The 24428-nt window shown below is 36.8% G+C and overlaps 2 protein-coding genes across 2 annotated transcripts in view; one reads left to right on the plus strand and one right to left on the minus strand.

The window, feature by feature from the left end:
- Positions 1 to 24428, plus strand: part of LOC134838856 (crystallin J1A-like) — a 126697-nt gene that overhangs the window by 40284 nt on the left and 61985 nt on the right. The gene's annotated exons all lie outside the window — the stretch shown is intronic.
- Positions 61 to 14718, minus strand: LOC134839654 (uncharacterized). Its single transcript, XM_063855276.1, has 12 exons — positions 14182 to 14718; positions 13552 to 13840; positions 12915 to 13282; positions 12306 to 12495; positions 11147 to 11378; positions 10743 to 10967; positions 5452 to 5615; positions 4651 to 4915; positions 2604 to 2765; positions 1873 to 2205; positions 625 to 719; positions 61 to 382 (listed from the first exon to the last, which is right to left on the minus strand). The coding sequence occupies exons 1-12, from the start codon at positions 14355 to 14357 to the stop codon at positions 203 to 205; spliced, it is 2679 nt and encodes an 892-aa protein (XP_063711346.1). The 5' UTR covers positions 14358 to 14718; the 3' UTR covers positions 61 to 202.

The raw sequence follows: 24428 nt of genomic DNA on the forward strand, positions 1-24428 counted from the left end.
TTTTGATAGACTGAAAAAACCAAAAATTTTTGGGTCCGAATAACACAAAATAAATCCTATTTTTAATATAAAGTCAACACAATTTGGGAAAAGCGCGTTTCAAGTATTTGTTTCTACCGGATATTTTGAATCAGCGCTAACTTGACCTTGCTTTAATTTTAAAAATTGAGCCTAAATTCGAATATGTTTTCTTTTATTTTATCTATGAGAATTTATCAAGGTTCTCCAAGTCGTGTATCGTCTGATTTTCTATATGAGTCCTCACATGATTTCCCTGTACTCCTCGCAGTTGTTTCTGTTTGCCCAAATTTCTTTTGACCTCATCGAAGTATTTGTTCGTCTCGTAGGACCAGTGGTCCCGCGTGTGGTTGGCTCTAGATTCCTGAAAAAATAACGTATGGCTCGGTTGTCTTCTTTAATTTATTTTAGTTATGGTAACATCAACAAAAATGGAGTAATTTTTTTCATATTTGTCATCCGACAAAAGTAATATTTATATCATGTCCTGAAATACTATTTACATAGAAATCTGAGTCAATTTAAATTATCAGATTGTGTTGAAAATGTCTTCTCCCTTCAAGCTGCAAGGGTATAACACAAATGGAAGTTCGATGTTTTACCTACCTGCTCAGATGGCTGTGTAATTTGAGTCATTTTTCGCATCTGTTCTCTCTGCTGACTCTCGTAGTTGTTCTGCTTTGGCTCTTCTAGTTTGAAATCTGAAATTGCAATTTATGAATTCCGGGTTCATAAATAAAGTTTGTCTGTTTACATTTTGGAAGTTTTAACATCCAATGAACACAGTGAAAATTCTTATATAGGTCGTGATGATTTTGTGTTAGTTTTTTTTGAGAAAAGCCTAAAAATCGTTCCCACTCAAATTTGATTTTTTGTGGTTTGACTTGTATTTTCTTTTATTAGTTCAATTCCTTCGCTTTTGATCAGCAAAAGTGTGAAGATCACAAAAAGGTGATGGAATTCTAGTTTCAAAAAAGGATAATTTTCATTATACCCAGCGTAATTATTTATTTAGCTATTGATCCAGTTTTCTCACATTGGGTTGATTTTATCAAAATAGTATCAATGGTAAATTACTGGGATTGAAGATTCAATGGGATTCAATGGGATTGAAGATACTGAGCGCGTCCTTAATTTTGGCGATCGCGTAAATAATTTCCCACTGAACACAGATCTCAGGCTTTGCGACGGAACATTTAAAGTTTTTTTCGACCTTTCATATACAAGTAGCTGATTCTTACCCGCCCTGCGTCTATGCTTTGCTCTCAAGTAAACGTGAGCACACCTACCAAAAATTCCTGAACGTTCCGACAGCTATCTAACAAAGCGGAGCCACAACGGACTCTCCTCGACTTCGAAGGAGCAGCGCTCAACGCTTTTTCGACCCACGTTTTCGGAGTCCCGCTGAAAGGTTGCTACTTTCATCTAGCTCAAGCTTTCAACCGTAAATTTACTAAAATTGAACTTGAGCGCTTGTCTGAAAGCAATCGCGAACTAAATTTGGCGTTAAGCTTCGTCCTCGTTGAGTTGGTTGATCTTCCATTTGACGAGGTCATTGAAGACTTAGGAAAAATGGCGGACCGTTTTGAGCTGGACGATATGGTTAGTGAAAAACTAAGTGATGTTGCTTCCTCTTTCCAAAGAAGTTACATCAATGGAGAAACTATAGGAAGAAACAGTCGCGAGCCCTTCTGCTTCGGATTCTTCAAAGAGATGGGGTAGGTTTCAACTGCTTTAGTTAAAGTTTAAAATTGCGTAGGGTAAAGTGGAACATAGGGTAAGATAGTATAGGTTGTAACGCAATAGATTAATTTGGGTGGAAATAAGCACCGAACAGTTTTTTGGAATACGTACCGACTCTGTTATTCCTTTTCATCACTTTCTCTTGTGCATCTAGATTCAGCGACCGAGCCAGCACGCTCAGTCTCTCATCTGCTGTCAAGTATTTTCCATAATCCAGTTTTGGCTGAGGACGAGGAAGAGGGGGATAGTAACTTCTATCCTCCCTGCAACTGTACTCCTCTTCCCGATAATAGTAAGGATAGGGCGCGTAGAAAGAAGAACTGTAAAAGCCGTTTTGGTCGTAAGCTTGCTGCTGTTGATCGGCGTTCGAGTCATTTTGCTCGTTGAGATGTTCATCGTTTGGAATGTAATTTACACTTTTCCTGCCAGTTATTCCAGATGTATCTATAAAAAGATATTTGTCTTACTTGATTGGTTTTGTATATGAAACATAAACTTGGATAAGTGTTAGGGTCCTATGTTATGGCTTTGGGTTTCATTTTGGAAACATTTTAAGCTAATTGGCTCCAAATAATTTGGTAGCAGCTTTTAACAATTTCAATCCAATTTGGGCAAACTATCTTCTTTTGGGGGGCATAACTACCAATGATTTTGGTGATTGCAAACTTCCTATAAACGTGGCACGTTTGCTCGTTCAAATTACTTTGCTAGCAAAGTTTTATAACAGAAAAAAAATTACAAAGAAACCAAACTAAAAATTATGTAAAATTTGAAACAAGAAAACGTTTTTTTTTTGAATTGTAGAAATTGGCACGACATTTGTCAAAAAGTAGAAGTCTAGCCTTGAATGGATATTTCTCGTGTGGCGGGGTACTCAACAGTCTCTGCGTAGTAGGAGGGCTGGGAGCGGGGGGAGGCCTCGTACTTCTTCCTCTTCCAGTACCTCCAGGGGGGCCTCTTTTCCACGGCCACGAAAGGGGGGCAGATTAGGTTGATGTCGGTGCCTGCAATTGAAAAAAAGCAGCGTTTATTATTTACAAAAATATTGTTTATTAGAAAATGGTTTATTAGAAATGATACACCAAAAAATGATTCGCATCACGTTTGGAGACATAGTCAGTTATAAAATGACTAACTTTTGAAAACACAAGTTATCTACACTAGGATAGTTTTTTGATACAAATATTTCAAACATAACAATTGGAGCACCTACTAATATAAAACTTCCTCAGAATCAGTTTTCAAATCACGTTAAATGATTTTAAACATAAACTCAGATCTCTCCGTATCTGTGATAGTGAAGAATGCTCCAATGTTTTTTCGCACCTCTAAAAAACAAAAATAAACAATTCTTGTGATATATCAGATAGATGCTGGATTTCTTTATTTTTTCATATTTGAAATTCTTCGAAGTAAAATGAAGTGATTCATTTATTTTTATTGCAACGATGACCATCTGATACCAAACGAATTGATTAGTCTCTTTTGGCACTGTAAAAAGGCCATTAGCCTAATGGTTACCATTCAAAACAGTGCTTGCTATTATTTCACTCAGATGCGGATTTAGGGAAGGGGCGGGGGGCGATGCCCCTCCTCAGGGATTCGACCCCCTGCCGACCCAAAGGTTCCCCCCTTTGGTACTTTTTAAGAAATCAATTTGGTCGACCTTAAAAAAAGGTCGTCAAAATTTTCGAAATTTTTTTGAAAATTCGCCCCCTCCCCTCAAGAAAACCCTAGATCCGACCCTGATTTCACTTTATGTATTTTGCTCCGCTTCATAGCAAAATTTATGCTTATAACAATACACTCGGAAAAGATGAATTTTAATTTTTTTACGCCCCATTTCGAAACAGAAAAAGGCAAGTAAACATCAGTTTTGCCCATCAACTGGCACAATCAAGGGCGACTAAGGTGAAACCGAATGACTTCTTAAGCCAAAAAAAAACTAAAGAAAAAAGGGAAATTATACGAAATCAGAAGTGGTAATTTTACAAATTGAGTGAATGATTTTAAATTAATTTCAATTATGCCAAAAGTGCATATATCTCAAAAGTTCATTTTTTTAACATAAGACGACAAAATCAAATCGGCTACTGGTCGGAACCAAACCTAGGATTTTTTTTGCACAAGCATCCACTTTAACTTTACGCTTAACGGACAAAATGATTCACTGGACCGCAATTTTCTAACAAAGTAGGCCGAGGAGTCTTCTGAGCAAAGTTGTTAAAAGGGGAAAGATTGATATCCGATTTTAGTACCTTTGCTGATCACAAGAGTCAGAAAAAAATAGGCTGATCATTTTTTAGCTACTCAAGTCTCATGTCCTAACTTCCCAAAATAGAGTGGCTATCTTGAAACTTAAAAAATGGGGTTCCTGCGAATCGCAGAGAAGCTATCAGTAGGCCTTAACAGTCCTGTCAAGGATAGTCCATTTTTATTATCTCCCCACATTCCAGACTGGGTTATTTTGCTAAGTGAAGCTTTTTTTTGCGACTCAAGGACGTTTTTTTACCCCTAGAGCTTTCACGTGGTACCACTATTGCAGCCCAAATTGGCCAGACTGTGGTAGACCTGAAGCTAGAGGTCAAGTGAGAGCTCGTCCTCACACACTATCATTGCAATGGCATGGGATCGAATACACAATCTGACTATTCCAAAAGGAACGCCTTACCACTATTCTAACTGAAAAAAAAAATCAAGGCTTTCAACCCCCCATTCAATATTTGAGTGGCCTTACAGGGTTGAAAAAATGCCTTCTGAATAGCCTTATTATTCAGATTGCCAATTTTTATAGCAATCGAAGATTATGAACAAATCTTATAGTTTTGAAAAAAGGCGTGCGTGGGGATAGGAAGAAAAAAATGTCGAAATCTATTCGACATGTCTTACTAGTAGCAGCATCCTTTTTATCTCCCCACTTGCTGATATCGCCCAATAGGTCATCATATTCATCGTCACTGTCAATCAAATCATGGACTGTATGGCTGTCGCAGTGCATGCAACAGTGGTTCCCCTCCCCTTCAGCATGACAGCAGCAGGGGTCATCTTTGGGGTCACGTGGCTGGTAGAGAGACCAGCCGTCCTTTGACTCTCTGTTGAAGGGCTGAGGATATCTTTCGTTATTTGGTTCCATCATAGGAGGATTCAAGTTCAGCTGAAATTATTACGAAATGCTGAAGATGGGATTAAAAATCATGACTCTAATTGAGCTCGAAAGCTGGTTTAAAATTTTGGAAAATTACAAAGTTTTTGAAGTAAAAATTGAATAAATTCGCAGGTAGTATCCATGGAAGTTAATATCGAAATTTAAACAGGATTTTGGACTTCACAAAAAAAATTTGGACTGCATAAGCCTTTCGTTCAAGAGCTCTGTCGGGTAATTGCAAATTGATTAAGAGACAAGTCAGAGATCTCATAGATATGAGGGAAGCGACCAATATGTATAAGCTGATCGGTTCTTCAAACCAAAAACTACGAAAGGTACAAAAACAATTTGGTAACATTTTGTGTCAATAACAAAAAATGGGTACAATTTTTGCTCCCTCCTGCTATAAACCACTCCCAGCAAATGATCGCCCCTTCATAATACTTATTTAATACTTAAAAATACAATAAACTTAGGGCCGTGGGGGTACTAGAATTTGTTTTTAACGTGCTCAGGACACTAAAATGGAAAAACTTTTTTCTTACATCCTTGGCGTGAACGAAGCTGTCTTTCACACTAGTGAGAACAATGTCCTGGCTATCAGATGCTATCTGGTGACTCATACAAGTAGAGGGTACTGAGACAGGGTACTTGGTGTAGTACTTTGCACCAGTGCACACTGGAATGTAACCATGGCAACACGAAACTCCTGAAACAAAAACGTGGAAGCTAAATTTTTGTAAGTCTGATTTGGTAAGGACCTTAACATCGGATACTTTAAAAAAGTTTATATGATGACTTCGTTAAAGATTGAAGTCCATTAATCAAATTTTTATGTTGCAATGCCAATTTTTGGCGCCGAATTTAATGGACTCCAAAAGTACACGGATTTTATTTTTTTTGAGATGAAACAGCAATACTTACACGCCATATAGATTCAAACCATCCCGAAAAATAAAGCAATTACGAAATGTTTGAAAAAAAAATTAACGCCCTCAAACTTTAACAGAAAAACGGGTCATATCTACACTGCCACACAACTAAAATTGTATGATTTTTTGTACGAGACAATGTAGTTTCTTTGTGAGACATTTTATCATTTTTAGCTATACTTTATAGTCTGTTTCGACCACTTTTTTGAGTTGCCCTTTTAGTTTCATTTTGTTTAAATTACAGATCTTGTGCTAAATGATAATATTCTAACCCGTGCATCACTCAGCGGTTATGCTTATTATTATCCTTGATGTTATTGAATTGCTAATATAACTACTTATGAGTTTTTTACTGGAATTTTTTGTTGTTCTGAATTTCGAAGAAAGGATGGAATATTTTTACTCGGGGTGGTTTGTTCTCCAGACAAATTTTGACTTTTTAAATACCAATTTTTGACGAAACTTACACCATTCGAAAGGTATTGTTTTCCTGATCTCAAATTTAAAAAGAATAATTCACATGTGATCATATTTCGTGACCATAAATTCCTGTTTGATTTATTAAACAGGTATTATGAAAACGTTTTTTTTTTTCCAGATGAGATCTGGTTTTTTTTTTTTTTTTTTTTTTTTTTTGAGACGCTTTTTCGAAAAATTCGCTTTCCCAAAAAACTACCCGTCCGTCAGATTCTCATAAGAGTGGTACCAATGGATTCAGTAGCGTTTCACCTACCTGCCTGCATGAAATTTAGGGCAATTTTTACCCTACCCTACCCCACCTCCTACGGTCTTAGAAAAGCTTCACAACTCGGTACTTTTTTCACATTTTTGCCCATTTTTTCGGAAATTTTCGATTTCCTCAAAAATTACCCGTCCAGATTTGGGATTAAGGGTTTAATCGATAGACCAGGTTGTAGGAAACTCCCATGCACAAGCGGCTGGTCGCTAATTTGCTTAGGGGAAGAGCTATAGACTTAGGAAAAGTCACTTTTTTGACTTTTTTGGCCTTTTTTCAAATCTTTCCGATTTCCTCAAAAACTACCCGTCCAGATTTGGGATTAAGGGTTTAATCGATAGACCAGGTTGTAGGAACCCCCCCCCTACCCCTACACAAACGGCTCGTCCCTAATTTGTCTAGGGGAAGAGCTATACACTTAGGAATAGTCAGTTTTTCGGTTTTTAGGCCATTTTTTCAAACTTTTTCGATTTCTTCAAAAACTACCCATCCAGATTTGGGATTAAGGGTTTAATCGATAGACCAGGTTGTAGGAAACTCCCCTGCCCAAGCGGCTGGTCCTTAATTTGTCTCGAAGGAAGATTTCAATGTTTCCATGATTTTTAAATTATTTACGTTATGTTAATCAATGATGGTCATTAATAGATTTGTAAAGACATGTTCAGTTTGTTGTTTTTCTCTACATCAGGTACATTCCTCACCGAATCCTGAGTGATCTCAATCTTCGAAGGAAGATTTCAATGTTTCCATGAATTTTAAATTATTTACGTTATGTTAATCAATGATGGTCATTAATAGATTTGTGAAGACATGTTCAGTTTGTTGTTTTTCTCTACATCAGGTACGTTCCTCGCCGAATCCTGAGTGATTTCAATCTTCGAAGGAAGATTTCAATGTTTCCATGATTTTTAAATTATTTACGTTATGTTAATCATTGATGGTCATGAATAGATTTGTAAAGACATATTCAGTTTGTTGTTTTTCTCTACATCAGGTACATTTCTCACCAAATCCTGAGTGATTTCAATCTTCGAAGGAAGATTTCAATGTTTCCATGATTTTTAAATTATTTACGTTATGTTAATCATTGATGGTCATGAATAGATTTGTAAATACATATTCAGTTTGTTGTTTTTCTCTACATCAGGTACATTCCTCACCGAATCCTGAGTGATTTCAATCTTCGAAGGAAGATTTCAATGTTTCCATGATTTTTAAATTACTTACGTTATGTTAGTCATTGATGGTCATGAATAGATTTGTAAAGGCATATTCAGTTTGTTGTTTTTCTCTACATCAGGTACATTCCTCACCGAATCCTGAGTGATTTCAATCTTCGAAGGAAGATTTCAATGTCTCCATGATTTTAAAATTATTTACGTTATGTTAATCCTTGATGGTAATGAATAGATTTGTAAAGACATATTCAGTTTGTTGTTTTTCTCTACATCAGGTACATTCCTCACCGAATCCTGAGTGATTTCAATCTTCGAAGGAAGATTTCAATGTTTCCATGATTTTAAAATTATTTACGTTATGTTAATCCTTGATGGTAATGAATAGATTTGTAAAGACATATTCAGTTTGTTGTTTTTCTCTAGATCAGGTACATTCCTCACCAAATCCTGAGTGATTTCAATTTTTCTCTACATTGATAATATCATGAAAGTATCTGTTCTATGAAGTATTTGTTCTGTTCGATGAATCCCAAATTTCACTTAAGGCTCACTTAAGTATCATTGATGGTCATGTGCTTTTTGCACATTTTTCCAGTATGTTTGGATAGTGTTTAATGCCTTACGGCCAGTAACTTCCACTGGAATTTTATCATAACAATCAGAATTGATTCTATCGTGAGTTTGTTTGATCAACAACGACACAGAAACACCTTTTTCTTCTGGGATTTTCGTCGCAGGTGCTTTCTTGAATTCCACCATGTTGTCTTTGCCAGCAAGCATACCCGCTATGTGCCCTTCTCACAACTGGGAAATTTCCGCTAATTATATGACTGATCAGAAACTTCCAGACTTTGAGTGTTGCATTTGTGAGAAGGGTGGGGAGCAAAGTGCATCCGGGTCCTCGTCCCGCTCCCTGGGCAGAATTGTATAACAATTCTGGCAGAGTGATGCACACAATTACCTTGCTACATTAGTTTACAAAACTCATCCGAAATCAATCTGCGATTTCGCTAGCCTTACACCCCCCACCCACATTTTTTCAAACTCGTTTTTTCAATAAAACAAAAAGCGCTAGCTAATTCGATTTCATCAAAAATTTGTATAACGTTTTTTCTGAAAAAACCGAACAGGTCTCTCCAGCTTCCAGCTGGGCCCCTATTGTCTAGGGAAACACCTATGGACTTGAAAAGTTCCCTCATGAAAACTTTTTACCAAAGCGTTACCAATGAATGCATAAGCTTCTCTTTCACTTTTTTTGCGTAGGAAGGGCGCTATCGACTTGAGAAACCTGAAATTTTAAAACAATTTTAAAATAATCAATATTAAAATAATCAAACAGGTCTCTCCAGCTTTCAGCTGGGCCCCTAGTTTATGGGGTTTTGAAATTATCAATTTGGGATAAAAAACGCTCGATATAATTCGCGCTATTTATGTGTAAGTGGAGATTTAATCTGTCTTAGAAACCACTCCAAATTACACGGAAGCATGCTATTTGACTTGCTCAATACTTTGCCCTATGCGAATAATATTATTTTGTTTTCGCTAGAATTTTAGCGAGAAAAAATCAAGGCCGTAATTAATGAATTTTGTGGTGAGCGAAGAACAGCGTGGTCGTAACTAATGAATTTTGTGGCGAACGAAGAACAGTGTGTGAGAAACGACGAAAAACAGAAAGACCGAAATAAGGTTCAAAAGTTGTCACGCGCTGTTTTAAAAATGATTTAATAATGTTTTCATTTTGCGTATTTTATGACATTAAATTTTGCTTTTATATACCGAAGTTTATGTCAGTTAAACATTCTTTGTTGACTTGTAATTTCCGATAATTACGGTTAATTTACGTATAAGATGAACTGTTGTCAATCAACCAGCTACTCGAAACCGATCTACCTCAGAACCGAAAGGAGGCAGAAATACTCTATACTTTACATTGTGTGTGGATGGATGGTTTTCAAAACAAAAAAAATTCAAAAAAATTATCAGTTTTTATTAAAGCGAGCACTTACGCCATAAACCTTTAAGCGCAATCTTAACATTTAGGTCTTTGCACTGATACGAGCAGTTTTGTTCACGATTATTGTTCCGACTTCTGTAATGAAAATATCTGAATATTTGTGCTCGGGGTAGTTTTTTTTCTTCAAACAAAATTTGACTTAACTAGCCATTTTTTATGGATTTTTTATATCATTAAAAAAATTTTGTTTTCCTGCGCTTAAATTTAAAAATATAATTCACCTGTGATCATTTTCCGTAAAGTTATGGGGGTATTTACGGGCATGCAGATGCTTAATTGTTCTTAGAAATCGTTCAAAATTGATTGAAGGAAGCTTGTTTGCCATAATTGATTTGTTACTAGGAGCAAAACATATCACTTTGTATTTTATATTGCTTGTGGGGGGATGATTTTTACAAAAAATCTCATATTACAAAAATCATTTTGTTTCATTACATTTAATTTTTTCATGTTATTACTTCTCCATAGACTTTAAAAGGCAGTCTAAACATTCAAGGCTTGGCCTTGATACCAGCAGTCTTGTTAAAGTTTCGTATGTAAGCAGTTCATAAACATTTTTTATTTTCATCTCGTTAATTTTACTTCTTCCAACTTTCATTTCTGATGATAATTCCGTTAATAAATTTTCTGCCTGGTGTTCTTGAACAATATATCTAGATTTGTTTTCGAAGTGCTGCCATAAAGAATCACTTAAAATTGATAAATTGGGTGTATACAGTTTTTTGTGCACTCAACGCACTTAATTTTTATTTTTTAGATATGTTCAATGAAACTTTATTTTTTATAAAACCAAAGGGGGGGGGTTGTTCAAATGATCTTTTAATAGCAAAATTGAAAAATCTTCTGATCCGAAGCAATTAACTGATTTTGGCTTTTTTACTCAATCTGCTGAAGTTTTTTGGCTCTATGTTATATCTTCTATTCAATCAATTTATTTTGAAATTGAAATCCTTTGAGTTTTTTGGCAATAACTTACCGTGACATGAGTCCGGTTTGATAGTGTACCCTTCACAAATAGGCTCTTTCGCTTTCCTCTCGACCTCCATCTGATCTCTGGCCAGCTGAAGACTCCTTCTCTCGTTAGGAGAAGCCCCGTTCTCCAGGGATAGCAGATCGAACATAGATTGGGGTATTTTGACCACAAAGTTACTGGACACATCTTTGGATTCGCCAGTACAAAATGCAACTGCTAGCTCGCTGTCTGAAATTTTTGCTTTAACAATTTTTGCCTCTCTGTAGAAAAATTTGCCTACAGCGCAGAAAATTTGGGGGAAAAGCGTCTTTATAGTGTTTGGAAAAGCTCTAATAATCAATTTGGTCGGCATAAAAAAATATTGTTTTTCTGTAAAATTTGAAGGGTAACTTCTCTAAAAGGCCTACCGTTTTGGCAGTCAAAACTATTTCGCATGTCTTCCCCCTCTATAACAGTTCCTGCCACAAATTTCCCCTTTCTGGAGCCCCCGACTGATGCGAGTACTCTGTCCCCCTCTCTGACTGGGTTCCGGATGCCGTCCTCGAAGTTGACAATATCCTTCAGAGATATCTCCTCTATTTGAGGCTGCTCACTTTTTGGATCCGGGAACTCCACGTAAAATCTGGAGATGTTCAGCGACTGTGAACAACAAGAAAGATTTTTCACTTGACTTATTATAGCAGTTTTTGTTTTTCTGAGAAAAATGCACTGAAAAATCATGAATTCCACTATTGGCAATGAACTGTCCCTGAATCAGCGCTGATTTTTGGAGCAGCCTTCGTCACCGTGTATTGTCGATGAGTCAGTGCTGCAAATTTCATAAACTAATCAACGCTGTTCCACTTTATCTGATCGGCGTCACTTTATCCGTGATCAGTACATTTGCAGCTGTGATTCATTGCATAATGCTGAATCAGGAACTGTTATCCCTGCGAAGTCAGCCCGCGCTGATTAACAAACTAACCATGTCTACAAAGTGATTACCAAATATGTCATACGATGACGCAACTCAAAATTATATCTCTGAGTGATAAATATAGCTGTGCCATATCCTCTTGACCACGTATGGCTCAAGAATTTTCATGCCAGCTAATTGGTAATTATAACTGATGTCTTCTTGTAAAAAGACCTGCCCGGGTCGAAGTTTGCGATTTATGCTTCGACCGAGGCGGGTCGAACATATGTCAGAGTTCGACCGATAATCCATTGTCGAGAAGGCACTATAGTCGAACTCGCAGTCGAAACATAAAGTCGAGTCAGTCGAAATAAAGTCGAACTCAAACAAAGTTTCACCAAGAATTTGATTTTATTGTCGGATTTTTTCGCTTGCAAAACTGTAAAACAATTGCAGTAGGCAAAACAACCTAGTTTACATGTACTTTTAAAGTACAGTTAGCTACAACAGCGTATTTTCTGGTCATATACAGGACCGCCACGAAAAACCATGGTGATAATAAAGATACAGTGTTAGGGTAATTCATGGCTATGTAATTTAGCGTTGACAGCTTTGGAAATATTTTTGCAGAAGGACTTTTTATTGATTTTTCCAAAAAAGGAATCACTAACCCTTTCGGCAACAGTCCCCAAATAGTGGAACCCGTCCGCATTTCTTCTGGCTAATACCTCTCGTCCTATCAGTAGACTGGCAGCTCCCTCCGAGGGAACATCTGGCATCTGTAAATGTCTCTTTTTCATAGTCCTCCAGGTGGGAATGTGAGCACAATTGGACATTGATGGACAGACATGACAACCAGTACTAAAAAACAAGTCCCGTTTTTTCTATAGCGTTAATTTTCTCTAATTGATTTCTTTATAATCAAAAAACTTATTGCGCAAAATTTAATTCTTAAAATTTAAAAAGCAGTGAGATCGTGAGAGCAGTCTCTTTCATTTTCAGCAGCCAAGAAGTTTTTCGCGTTAATTTCTTAAGTCAGCCATTTCGAGCTTTTCTAATTCTGCCGAACCCCATAATAACTATGTGTGTCTATACATTGTTTAGCAGTACGCCTGCTTTTTTCATTACATTATTATTTTTTAGTTTTTGCTTTTGTTTGCAACAATCAGTATGATCAAAATAATAGATGCTAATTGCAGCAATCGGCTACAACTTATAGTGAGTTTTTATAAAAAGTGAAAGAAATCGGAGCTGATTGCTGTGATCAACAATTTTTGTACCTCTCTGTCATCAGAAAAGTAGTCCCATCTAAATTATCTCCGACTCCGTTTTCGACAAAGTTTCTGCCACTTTCGGTTCTCTTCTGATCATACCTTGACTCTCGCACCAAAGTGACGTCATCAAAAAATTTTCCGCTCGCGTCGATTTTGACCTTTCGAAGCACGGACCCGGTAGCCTGCGTTAGCTTCCTTAAAAACGACTCGCATTCTGCGTCCTGATTGGTCAACTTTCTAGTCTCATCGTTCGGATCTGGAGGCGTTTGCACGAGTATTGTGTGCACTGGTCGTCCTTTGGCTGCGACTGTGATTCGGGCGAGAGTGTCGGGTAAATTTCGGTCTGCGGGTAAGGAGTCTGTTATAAGCACGACCTACAGGATACAAGAATCCTTTCCAAGACAGCATAGAAAACATTAGTTTTCAACAAGTCAACTAGAACTGCTAGTGAATTTACAATACAGGGATCCGAACTTTTTTGTCGTTTACCATTTTCTTCTAAGCGTCTGAGGCTCTCAAAAACGTTGCAAGAGCTTTCTGACAACTTTTCTGGAAAAAATAAAATTCGATATGAGCTCGAATGATAAAAAAACTGATTTAGTGCACACGCACTAAACCGAAGTGGAAAAACAAAACTTTGTACCTCGTCTATTTGGCTGTCCTTCAGTGCAAACATGAGACTGGGCAGGAAATAGGATGGACCCGACTTGACCTTGAGGTTCTGTTTCACCCACTGGGCGCACACCATCACGCTCTCCCGAGTGAGATGGACCCCTTCGTCACTCCACGGAAACAGGACATCCGAGAAGGCGATCACGTTGAACTTAGAGGCACGAAAGGCTTTCGGTTTTTTGGCCGAGTTGTTGTTGTTGTGGTTGAGATGATGGTTCTGCTCTACGAAGTGGATTCTTCTCACGTTTTCTATGTCAGCTCTATAGATAAATTAAGTTCTTTTACTTTTATCAAAGAGATTTTTATAACATTTGAGTTAATTGGGGGGATTTTTTTAATGGATGTATATTCATTTTTAGAATATTTTATTGAGTAAAAAAGTAATGTAAAAACACCCGATTGGCTTTTTAATGAAATGGATGAAAACTTAATCATGAATCTCTGAAAGATTGATCATTACTTGCATATAATTTCTGATCATGAATTCGGATCTAACTATTCAAAACGTGGATGCTGCAGCAAGGTTAAAGATATTGGCGAATATGATGAAATGAAAAAACAAAAACACAATGCTTTTTTCATTACTATGGAGCCTGCTTACCTGTTGATTAGGTGATCAACCAGGTGTTTTCTGACGAGGTCATGTCCCAGATACATACTTCCAGACACGTCCAGAAGGTAACATACATTGATTGATTGGGAAGCTAGGGAGTCCAATTTGATCACACCTTCGAACAGGGAATCGGCCGAATGTTTGTGAAACGTCGGATAAACCATGATTTCATAAAAACAATGATCACTTATGCAATAATGGAATTCGTCAATTTAAAAAACCTCACACACCGAGTTCCATTGGCCCTAAGTTTTGAATTTCTGGTATTCTTTTGTTCGAGCAATTTGTGTTCCTTCCTTGTTAAAAAATTCAGCCTGATTCAGACCAGCAATTGAGAAGACAAGGCACAGTTTGTATACGCTCAATGCAATTTTTTGTAAAAACTGAAAGATTTGTGGAATATAGATTTTTTGAGCGTGTTAAAATAAAACGCACGTTTGGTAGTTTTTGTGCATGGTAATTTATGGTCAGTTAGCTGACGGTACACACTTAGTACCGATGTAAGATGTAACCACGTATGGTCAATATACCATCAAAACACCGCGCATGACTTTTTGCGTTTCTTTAACTATAAATCAGAGTCTTCAGCTGTCAGTTGAGTTACGCGCGCAGTCAAAAACATTTTCGGGGTGTTTAGATTTCGAACTATTTTTCTAAAAGATTTGTCTTGAATGCCGGTCAAGCTCAGCTTTTGACGATAACTTATAAACTCAATTCTCAAGTTGTTTTTAGCAAAGCTGCATCGGAGAAAAAATTGTTTGGTTTGGTCATCTTGAAATTCGGAACTGAAGCCGAACTGAGAGCATCTAGAAAATTAAAAACATCTTAAAATTAGCGAATACTAAAATTGCTATAGCCGATATGTAATTTTTTGGACGATATTTTCCAAAAATGCTCAAAAACGGCCTTGTTTATCCCGTTTTTTTCTTCAAAAACTTGCCGAAAATTTTTTCAAATAGGGTTTTATGCTGTATCGAGAGAGCGGGAATTTCGAGTTAGTCGACCTGAAAAGATCCAATATTTTCTGGATTTTTTTTTTTGAAAATCCGCTCTTCTCAAGAAAACGCTAGATTCGCCCCCGTATCAACTTATTTTTTATGTGACCATTAATCAATCTATTCATCGATCTGTCTTTCTGACTTTTTATCTACCTAGCTTTTTTGCTTTAACCTTTTAGCTTCACTTTTTGTTTATCTACTTGCCTATCTGTTTATCTAACTAGTTACGGATTTAAATATTTTAAAATCTTTCGATCAATCTAATTTTTATCTATTTATTTTTCTGTTTATTGAAAAAATTCTAGTTTTTAGAAGAAGACCAAAATTGCTCAGATCACATTTTGGGTCTTTAAATTTCTTTTGAGATAAATGCCTTCTAAATTACGATAAAAAGAGTTCATTCGCGAAATAAACTAAGAATAGAGTTGAGTTTTTACCAAGGTCTTAGTACTTTAATTAAAGAATTCATCGGAACAGTCAACCTATTTTGACTGTGCCGAGCTCCACTTCAAAACCGTGTCCAAATTGTAATAATTCAGCATAATTACATGTTAAATGATCACGATTCAAGGTTGTGGGATAATATTGGAAAAATATCCAGTAATTTTTAGTTTTCGAAAAAGTAATGTTTTGATACAAGTATCCAGATTTTTTTTATTACATGAAAAAATGTGAGGTGAACCTCTTGGGTTGTAATATTTCACTTCTTTTGAAGCAAGTGCCCGGAAAATGTAGTGGAGTTGCAAGTTAGATTGGACTAAATTGTGCTAGTACTGACATTGTACTTTTTGGAATATGAAGTTTTTTAATATTTTTTTTCAAAATTTACACATGCTACCAGATTCCTACTAAGGATGGCGTGTTTGCATTGAAAAGAAGCCCATCTCCTCGAGTGTGTTTATTTCCGAGATAAGTGTCTATTATTTTATTAAATTTTCGAAGTAAACAAACTACGAATCTTTTGTCTTCTTTTTTGCTCCACCAACAAAAGCTGCATAATTCTTGAAACCTGTGTTTCAAAACAGCTAAAGTATGTATAAACTTTTGACTTCTAGAGAACTGATGCATTCAAACACAATTTAAACTTTTCTATTTACCTAAATATAATTTTGGTGATGAGCTGGAGTTGCAAGTTTTTGTTTCGTACATAATCAGGGCCCGTTGATACCCCAATTGTTAGCAGTAACTGTAAGGTTGAACAATTTTCTTGATTCCAGATTTTCGAGAAGAACATACCCAAATTTTGGGAAGCTCGTAATATGGTTCAGGTTTTAAAATTTCATCCGATCAAAACGTCCCACTGAAATACTTTTTGTCTAATCATGCTGATTGTTCGACTTTTGAGTTTACCAGGAACTTCTTACTTTTAGATTTGAACGTGAACTAATTTATTCACTGCAGCTAAAACGGCGTCTGCAGTTTATTTGTTTCTGAAACAATAGTTGAAGTTTTACTTGAAAATAAAAAATGGTTTAGGGTTTGTAACAAACAGCATACTCAGACAAAATGTATTTTAGTTGGATGACTTGAAAAATTAAAAATTTAAAATCTAGAAATTTTTTCAATGTTCGCAAAAAAATGTTATTCTAACGAATCATCGAGGAAATTCATTCTCACGAAGAAATTTACTCAGCTTCACAGTTATTGTTATGAGTAGCATCTTTATGAGTTAACTGAATCGAAAAAAAAAGCATCTTCAGGGAGTGAGAGTCTCATTTTTTGTTTCAGTTTGATGATACAAACGGCGAGGTATCAACTGGCCGTCATCTTACAACAAACGAAAATTGGAACTCAAGAGCGCGACTTCTACGCCTTATGTAATTTGAAAACCTTAAAATCTCAATGATCAATTAAATTTCTTGGTGGTTTAGGGAATGTGAATTTTGCAAGAATGTTGCATGATATGCATTTCTTTGCTAGAGTATGTCATGATTTGCACTCAAAGTACATTAGGGTGCGAACAAGTCACGTTTAAGTTTATCAATACAAATCTGAGATAGTTTTTTTAAACTTACGTAGAGTTTTTTATAATAGAGGCTATAAAGTAATACCCTTTCGTACCAACGAGCTAACCTGCTAAAAACGTTTTAGTTCTTTTCACCGATGAATTTAAAAAGATTATAATTATTTATGCTCTGAAATTATCGTAAAATTTTGTCCGTAAAGGTAGTTTTGGTAGTATTCTGTTGCCCATACGACGGCTAGTAACTTAAGCTCGTTCGTTGAACATTTTCGTTCGACTTAATTAAGGTACCAGAATGTGAAAGAGATTGGTTGCCATCCCTCCTGGCCATGCTGTTCCAGCATTGCACCCAGTCCGTCAGAGTGTTGCATACAATACGTGCTTCCCGGTCAATGTCAAAAAATTTAATCTCTTTCATGTTGGCATCCAAACGTTTATTAAAAGATTCAAACGCTGTTTCGCACACTTGTGACCAAGTAAAATCTTTGTTTTGGCTCAGTAACGGCCTTAGGGTGTGCCTATTTCCGCTAGATTAGGCGGGAATTCATGCATCTGTGTAACGCCCCCATTGTAGAATTGAATTGTTTTCTAGTTTGCCGCGCTTTTAATTCCTCTATTGCTTTGGTTTTCTAATCAGTGGAGTAATCCCGGTATTGCTTATTTGATTGCCCATTTATTGGCATCTTGATTTCGCAAATTTGCATCTTCAGAGTTTCAGCGAAGTCTTTGCTATGTCGGTTTCTTCAGGGTTTTCTCTATCAAATCAAAATGTTCAATTTCGGCTCCCTTGGAGACGATTAGATAATTGTCGATTAATGCATCTGCCTGCTGAAATTTTCGTGTGAGAGTGTCCATCATTCCTTAAAACTCCGGAGACATAGTAATTAGTCCGTAAAAACCGTTTTTAAACGCCCCCCTTAGTAAAAAGTTGCATTGTTTGTTCGTTTTTGGTTACTGACGCTACTTGCCCCTAAGCGTAAGTAAATTTGAGCGTTGTAAAGTAAACTTCCGCCTCCTTTCTTTCTGCGATTATATGACTTATTCCGTCCATTAACTGATCTATGTTAGTTATTTGGTACCTGTTCTTGTGTACTTGTTTGTTTATTTCCCTTGATTCTAGTGCCAATTTTATAATGCCGTCTTTTTACTGTGATTTTTTCGGGGACACGAATTGTTCGTCTGAACACTCTTCGAGCTTAACTATGTGCCCCTCTTGCATTAGACGCGAAAATTTTCTATCTACTTTATCCTGTCTTATACGGCCCTTCTGTTGCACTGGTTTCAAATTGTCAAAAAAAATCTGCCCGTTCCTTGGTTTTACATATGCGCACTATTCTGGAAAAAATTACTGGAAACAACTTATAGAAATATAACTCCCACTCCTCCAACTCGTTCTCATCCTCCGCGCTTGTATCTCCCTCTGTTACTGTCATCACTTGATCCCTCTGGACCAACTTCAAATCCAGGGATCATTAGTCAATCACGTACGCCACCGAAGATTGAAATCTTCTGGTGCGTTGTCCATCCATTTAATTCGATCGTGGCTTCTGCTTTGCCGAATATATGGATTCTGTTGTTCTTATAATCTAAAATTTCGCCTTTCCCTGGAGTCAATTGAAAATTAGCCTTACTCAAGGCTCAATTTGGTTCCGGTGAGGTAAACAATGTCGCATGAGAGCCGCTGCCGACCCACAAGCCACATGCTTCTGGCGCAAACGTTTGCCAGGCTCTAGCGTTTGGAATTTTGAGTTCTGTCACATTTTGTTTACATTTTATTGCCATTACTATTTAATCACTCGATCCCGCGGACAAACCGTATTACCCTTTGGCTTCCTGATTCACCCATCAGATCGGATGGTCCTGGATACTGCTTGTCAAGCTCTGGCTACTTTGGTGGTTTTTCTGTTCATCTTGCATCATTCCAAACCGTTTTCTCCATCTCCACTTTTTAGTACATCTAGGTCTCCCGCGGAATGTTCTCTCAAAACTGCCGATCTTTCTACATGCATTGCACGTTGCATTTTTGCTGGCTACATCTTGATGTGTTCTATATTGGGGCCAATCGCGATAAATAAGGCCGATCGTGATTACAGCATTTACCAGAGTTCGTTCCCCGATCCGGTTTCGTGTCTGCCTCGGCCTTAATTTCGATACTAGCCTGTTCCCCGTTTGATGTTTCCAACCTGCTTGTGCTTAATCATATTATGTGGCGCTGTTTACGCTGGTTTTCCGATATATGATTTGCTGGCCCGATCACCTAGTTAGTAAGAAAGAGAAAGCATTTTCGTTGATCGTGCTAATTCCCTCTGGCAATCCGATTCACTCATGTTCATAATGATTATGTCTCTCACGTTCTCCGCCTCGTTTGTAAAGTCAAATCGTCCCGCAAGGGCGCTTAGTTCCGCTTGAAATTTTCAAATCCTCACTTTTGCGTTGTTAGCGTCCACAGATGAGTCCCCTTTCGTGAGTAACGTTTTTTTTTCTTGAATACACGTTCCATGTGGTCCAATACCCTGGATTCTTTCTCTGCTTTTATATCCACACCGTGTTGTCTAGCTTTGAAATTTCTCTCTGCCTTATTGCGGATGCATAGAATGAGAGTCGATATAACTTTCTTCTTCAATTCTGTCGGGTTTTATCCGTTTACGTCCGCTGGCAGAGCAGTTACTTCGGCCGTTGTCAGCGTGGTGGCAATACAATAGAAGTCGTTCGGATCGATATCGTGTTTCGCTATTATCCCCCAATGAAATTTATGTATCCATTCCTCCCAATAGCTTGGATGGTCGGGTGTTCTAGAATTCCAGAAGGAAACAATATATAAAGGGTTACACCCTTGCTTATCTGCTGGCTGCGCCAGGTTAAAGTAGAAAAGCAGATAAAATGTGAAAGTTGATTGTAAGTTGTATCTCCAATTGTATATCATGTAAGTAGGGCAGAGTTGCACTCGTTATTTTGGGCGTATCCAGACGCCTGGAAGAACAATGTTTAGAGTGACAAGTGGCCAAATCATCAAGGGCAACATTAGTAAAACTTTATAGAAAGTTCACAGACAAAAATTGTACCCTATGTCACCACCTAGCTAAATATGTTTTTCTTTTAATGTGTTAGCTCCACTTTTTTGGCTATCTACTTGCCTATCTGTTTATCTAAGAAGTTAATTTAATTGTTTTTAAATCTTTCAATCAATCTATTTACATTTTTAAATTTATTTGTTTTTATGTTTATTGAAAATTTTCTAGCTTTCAGAGAAAAAAAAATAAAACTATTCAGATAAACTTTTTGGGTCTTTAAGTTCCTTTTGAGATAACTGCTTTTTAATTTACGATAAAAAAGAGTTCATTCGCGAATTTAGATTTGAATATTTTTCTTTTTCCTCATACCTTTAGGAAAATTGGGGTCGAGTTTTTCCAAGGTCCTAGCATTTTAAAAGTTTCATTGGCGCAGTCACCCTATTTTTTTTTCAATGAATGGAATAAACTGATTATTGTTTTGTTATGATTCAGGGCGTTTCGTGTGTACATGGTGTAAAATTGCACAAAAAAATTTTGCGGAAACAGTTTTTTTATGAAAATTGTTTTGTTTCTGGCTGAATGTTCGTCTACCCTCTTTTTGTTAGCATAAAGGCCCTGGCTAAAAACTAGAAAAATATGTAGTGGGCACTTCTGTTCTCAGCTGTTTGTTAATAGCTTTTTCATTTTTTTAATTTAACTATCAGTTAGATGATCGGCTATATCAATTTTTTTGAACTAGGCGAAAAATCACAAGGCCGAAACTGATCGAGCAGACTGTTTTTCAGATAGATTGATAACTCAGACTCGATATTAGTCTAATGATAGCCAATTTTCCTCAATTCCGGTTGTCCAATCCGGGTCCATTTTGAGCAAACTTAATTTAAAATTCCACACCCAAAACTTAGCGAAACCGTCCGAAGCTTCCCCAGTTGAGACTAATTAGATAAGGAAGAGCGAACCTGAGTAAAACGAACAGGGCAAAGCAAATCTCAGTAGTAACATACGACTATGCATTCCTAAATACAGAAAAACATCTTCAACTTCCCGTCAATTTACGTGCTTGGCCAATGGTTCATGGCCAATGTTTTATGACCAATGTTCTGAGTGCCTTTTACGGTATCTATGAGAAGAAAAAGAAGAATTTTTTTCTCGGTGTTATTTAATTTTTAATCAGATGAATTAACTCTAAATACATCAGTAACAAAAAACGCACGGCTTACGAACCCATAAGAGTTGCCATGTGCTGCTCTGAATTCGTGTGGAATCAATTTAGATAAGAAAACTTAGATAAACAAATGATCGAGCCTAAATGCAACGGCTGAAGATAAAGATTTAGCAAATGCCAAAAAAAATCCATAAAAAAGGGTATGTGGCACCATCTCAACAAGCTGTGCACTTAGTGAACAAAAAGTATTTTTTTTGAATGACTTTAGCTTTATTGTAGTATCAAAAAATGGTAGAAAAGACTTAGGCCGCGCGACTTAAAAGACCTAAAAGGCGCGACTTAAGAAAAGACTGAAGCGGCGCGACTTAAGAAAATACGGACGCCGCGACTTAAGAAAAAATTTAAGCGGCGCGACTTAAGATAAGACAGACGGCGCGACTTAAGAAAAGACTTTTAGTACTTTGCTCAGTCGCGCATGTCGCGGCGGTTTATTCTCAGTCGCGCCGGTCTGGAATTTAAAAGTTTCAGTCGCGCCTGTCGCGCCATTACCGTGGGTTTTGCCGTTTCGGACGGTGTTTCGAGTCGCGCCGGTCTTCAATTGCCAAGTTTTGGTTGCGCCGGTCTGGAATTGCAAATATAAAATCGCGCCGTTCTGGAACTGCCAAATTTGAGTCCCATCGGACTTTTCTTAAGTCACTGACCTTGACTCGGGTAGTCTAGCGCTAGCCAATTTTCCTCAATTCCGATTCTCCAATCTGGTCCATTTTGGGTGAAACTTGTGTGAAAAATTCCCACCCGAAACTGAGCGAAACCGTCAAAAAGAAAGAGTGCATCTGAGTATAAGAACAGAGGTAAAGCAAATCTCAGAACCCGCACCGAGCGCCCATGGATCATAATCAATTATATTGTCATAATATGGCCAGTATCTATAAAAGGACAAAATAATCAATTACAATCCATTAAAAATGGATTATAATCCTAATATTTTTATGTCAGTATAATCCATTATAATTGATTATAATCGATTAAAAATAGTTTATAATCCTAACATTTTTATACCAATAAAACCCATTATAATCGATTATAATCGAGTATAATGGATTTCTTCGAGGGGTGATTCACGAAGTATACAATTTTGTTCGAAGTTATCTCAATTTTTGTTAAGTGCATCTGCTACGTATTACCTTTCATAAAATTTTACATTTCAGAATAAAATGTATACAATTTTATGTCTCTACTTTTTTAATTCATCGCAGTTGAACACTTAATTTTACTGTTTTTTTATTTTTTACCACAACACCCCCAGTTTACCAACCCCCCTCCCAGTTTACCACCCCCTCCAGTTTATCACCCACCCAGTTTACCCTCCCCCAATTTACACCTATCCCCCCTATGGATTATAATCGATACTTATTTAAAAAATAATTTATAATAAAGGATTATCTTGGCAAAAATCATCGATTTCAGTGGCAAAAATAACGAATTATGATCGATTATATAGGATTACAATGGATTTTTTTTTCAAAAATAATGGATTATAATGGCAATATAATCGATTTCGTGGTCTGAATTTTACATCTGTAATGGATTATAATGGATTATTTTGGTCTCGGAAATTCACTATAATCGATTACAATCCATGGGCGCTCGATGCGGGTAGTAAACATGGCTATCCATTCCTAAATACAGAAAATATCTTCAACTACCCATAAAATTACTTGCACAAAATGGTTCATGGCCAATGCTTGACTGCCCTTTAAGGTTTGTAAATTGGTTTTTGGAGAAAAAAAACTTTAAAATGCTTCCTGCACACGCCGTGCTGAATATAAAAGTATAAGTTTGTCATCTAGAAAGTGTCGTTTGGAACCATTATCAGCATGTTTAAACTGCTATGGGACGCAATCTTTTTTTCTTCTTTAAGTGTTAAAATTCTTTTGTTTTTTAACAAACATATCACGACTTCAAGTCTCAGAAACGAGATAACATTTCTAATAACAATTTGAGATTTTTTTCTTGCAATGCTTGTAAGAAAGTTAAACTTAATTCATTGGTTGATACATTGATACCTTGAGCTTTGTGGTATAGTTCAAGTGGAATTTCCTACTTCTAATGCGTAGCATAAGCGGCTATTTAATCTGGCTCAAAAGGTGTTCAAAGGTGTATTGAGGCAAGCTAATTGTTCCAATTTTTAAGCGAATGGAAACAATTTGAGCCTTGCTTTTGGATTTGCTTTTAAAACATTTCTAAAAGTCCATTTGACACCAACTTATACCATAATAAAAAGAGCTAGTGACCAAAAAACCGCAATAGTTTCAAAACAGCTAAAAATTTATAAATTTTGACCTCCTGACAGCTGATGAATTCCAACACAATTATTACTAACCAAGGTTTTGGTGCTGATCCTGAATCGCAGTTTTTTGTATAGAATTGCGGAGCATTGATACTAGAACCAGCTCAAAACAAAATTTTTATATATTAGAACGACTGGGTGAAAAGAACTGTTAAAGAATAGCTCTACCCACGCTAAGCGAAACTGTCCTTGAAAAAAAAAATAAGGGAACAAACCAACATAATTAGGCTGTGCTCCATTAACAAACATTAACAGAAAAGCTTTAGCGCGTAACAAATTGGCGTTGAAAATATTTGGCAGTGGCTTCATCAAATTCTGAATAAAACCAAAATCCAAAAAGTTCGACCAGGCATTTTTAATTACGGTAGATTACTCTTTCCCTTGCCTTCTGGGTTTAGATTTAATGATAGATCAAGAATATATTCTAAACATTGGCAAACACTTACTGCACAGTAGGAAACTTCGGACAACATTACCTATATCAGCACAAACAACAACCGGTGCCCAAAAATTTACAATAGCAGCGAAAGTCGAGCGAGTACCCAGCAGACATGAAAACATAGTAGAAATTGTCATCAAAGACAAGAATGGTACCGTCCTCAATTGTCAAGAAGGTTAAGTCGAAGGCATACAGGAATTCGAAAAAGAGCCGGACCTCTTGTAGCTGATTCACTGATGAATGTAAGCCACGGAAAAAGTTTCTTGAAAATACTGACCGTACAAAATGAAGCTATTAACATATATCATG

The sequence above is a fragment of the Symsagittifera roscoffensis genome, chromosome 2, assembly GCF_963678635.1.
Source record: "Symsagittifera roscoffensis chromosome 2, txSymRosc1.1, whole genome shotgun sequence".
NCBI classification, from domain to species: Eukaryota; Metazoa; Xenacoelomorpha; order Acoela; family Convolutidae; genus Symsagittifera; species Symsagittifera roscoffensis.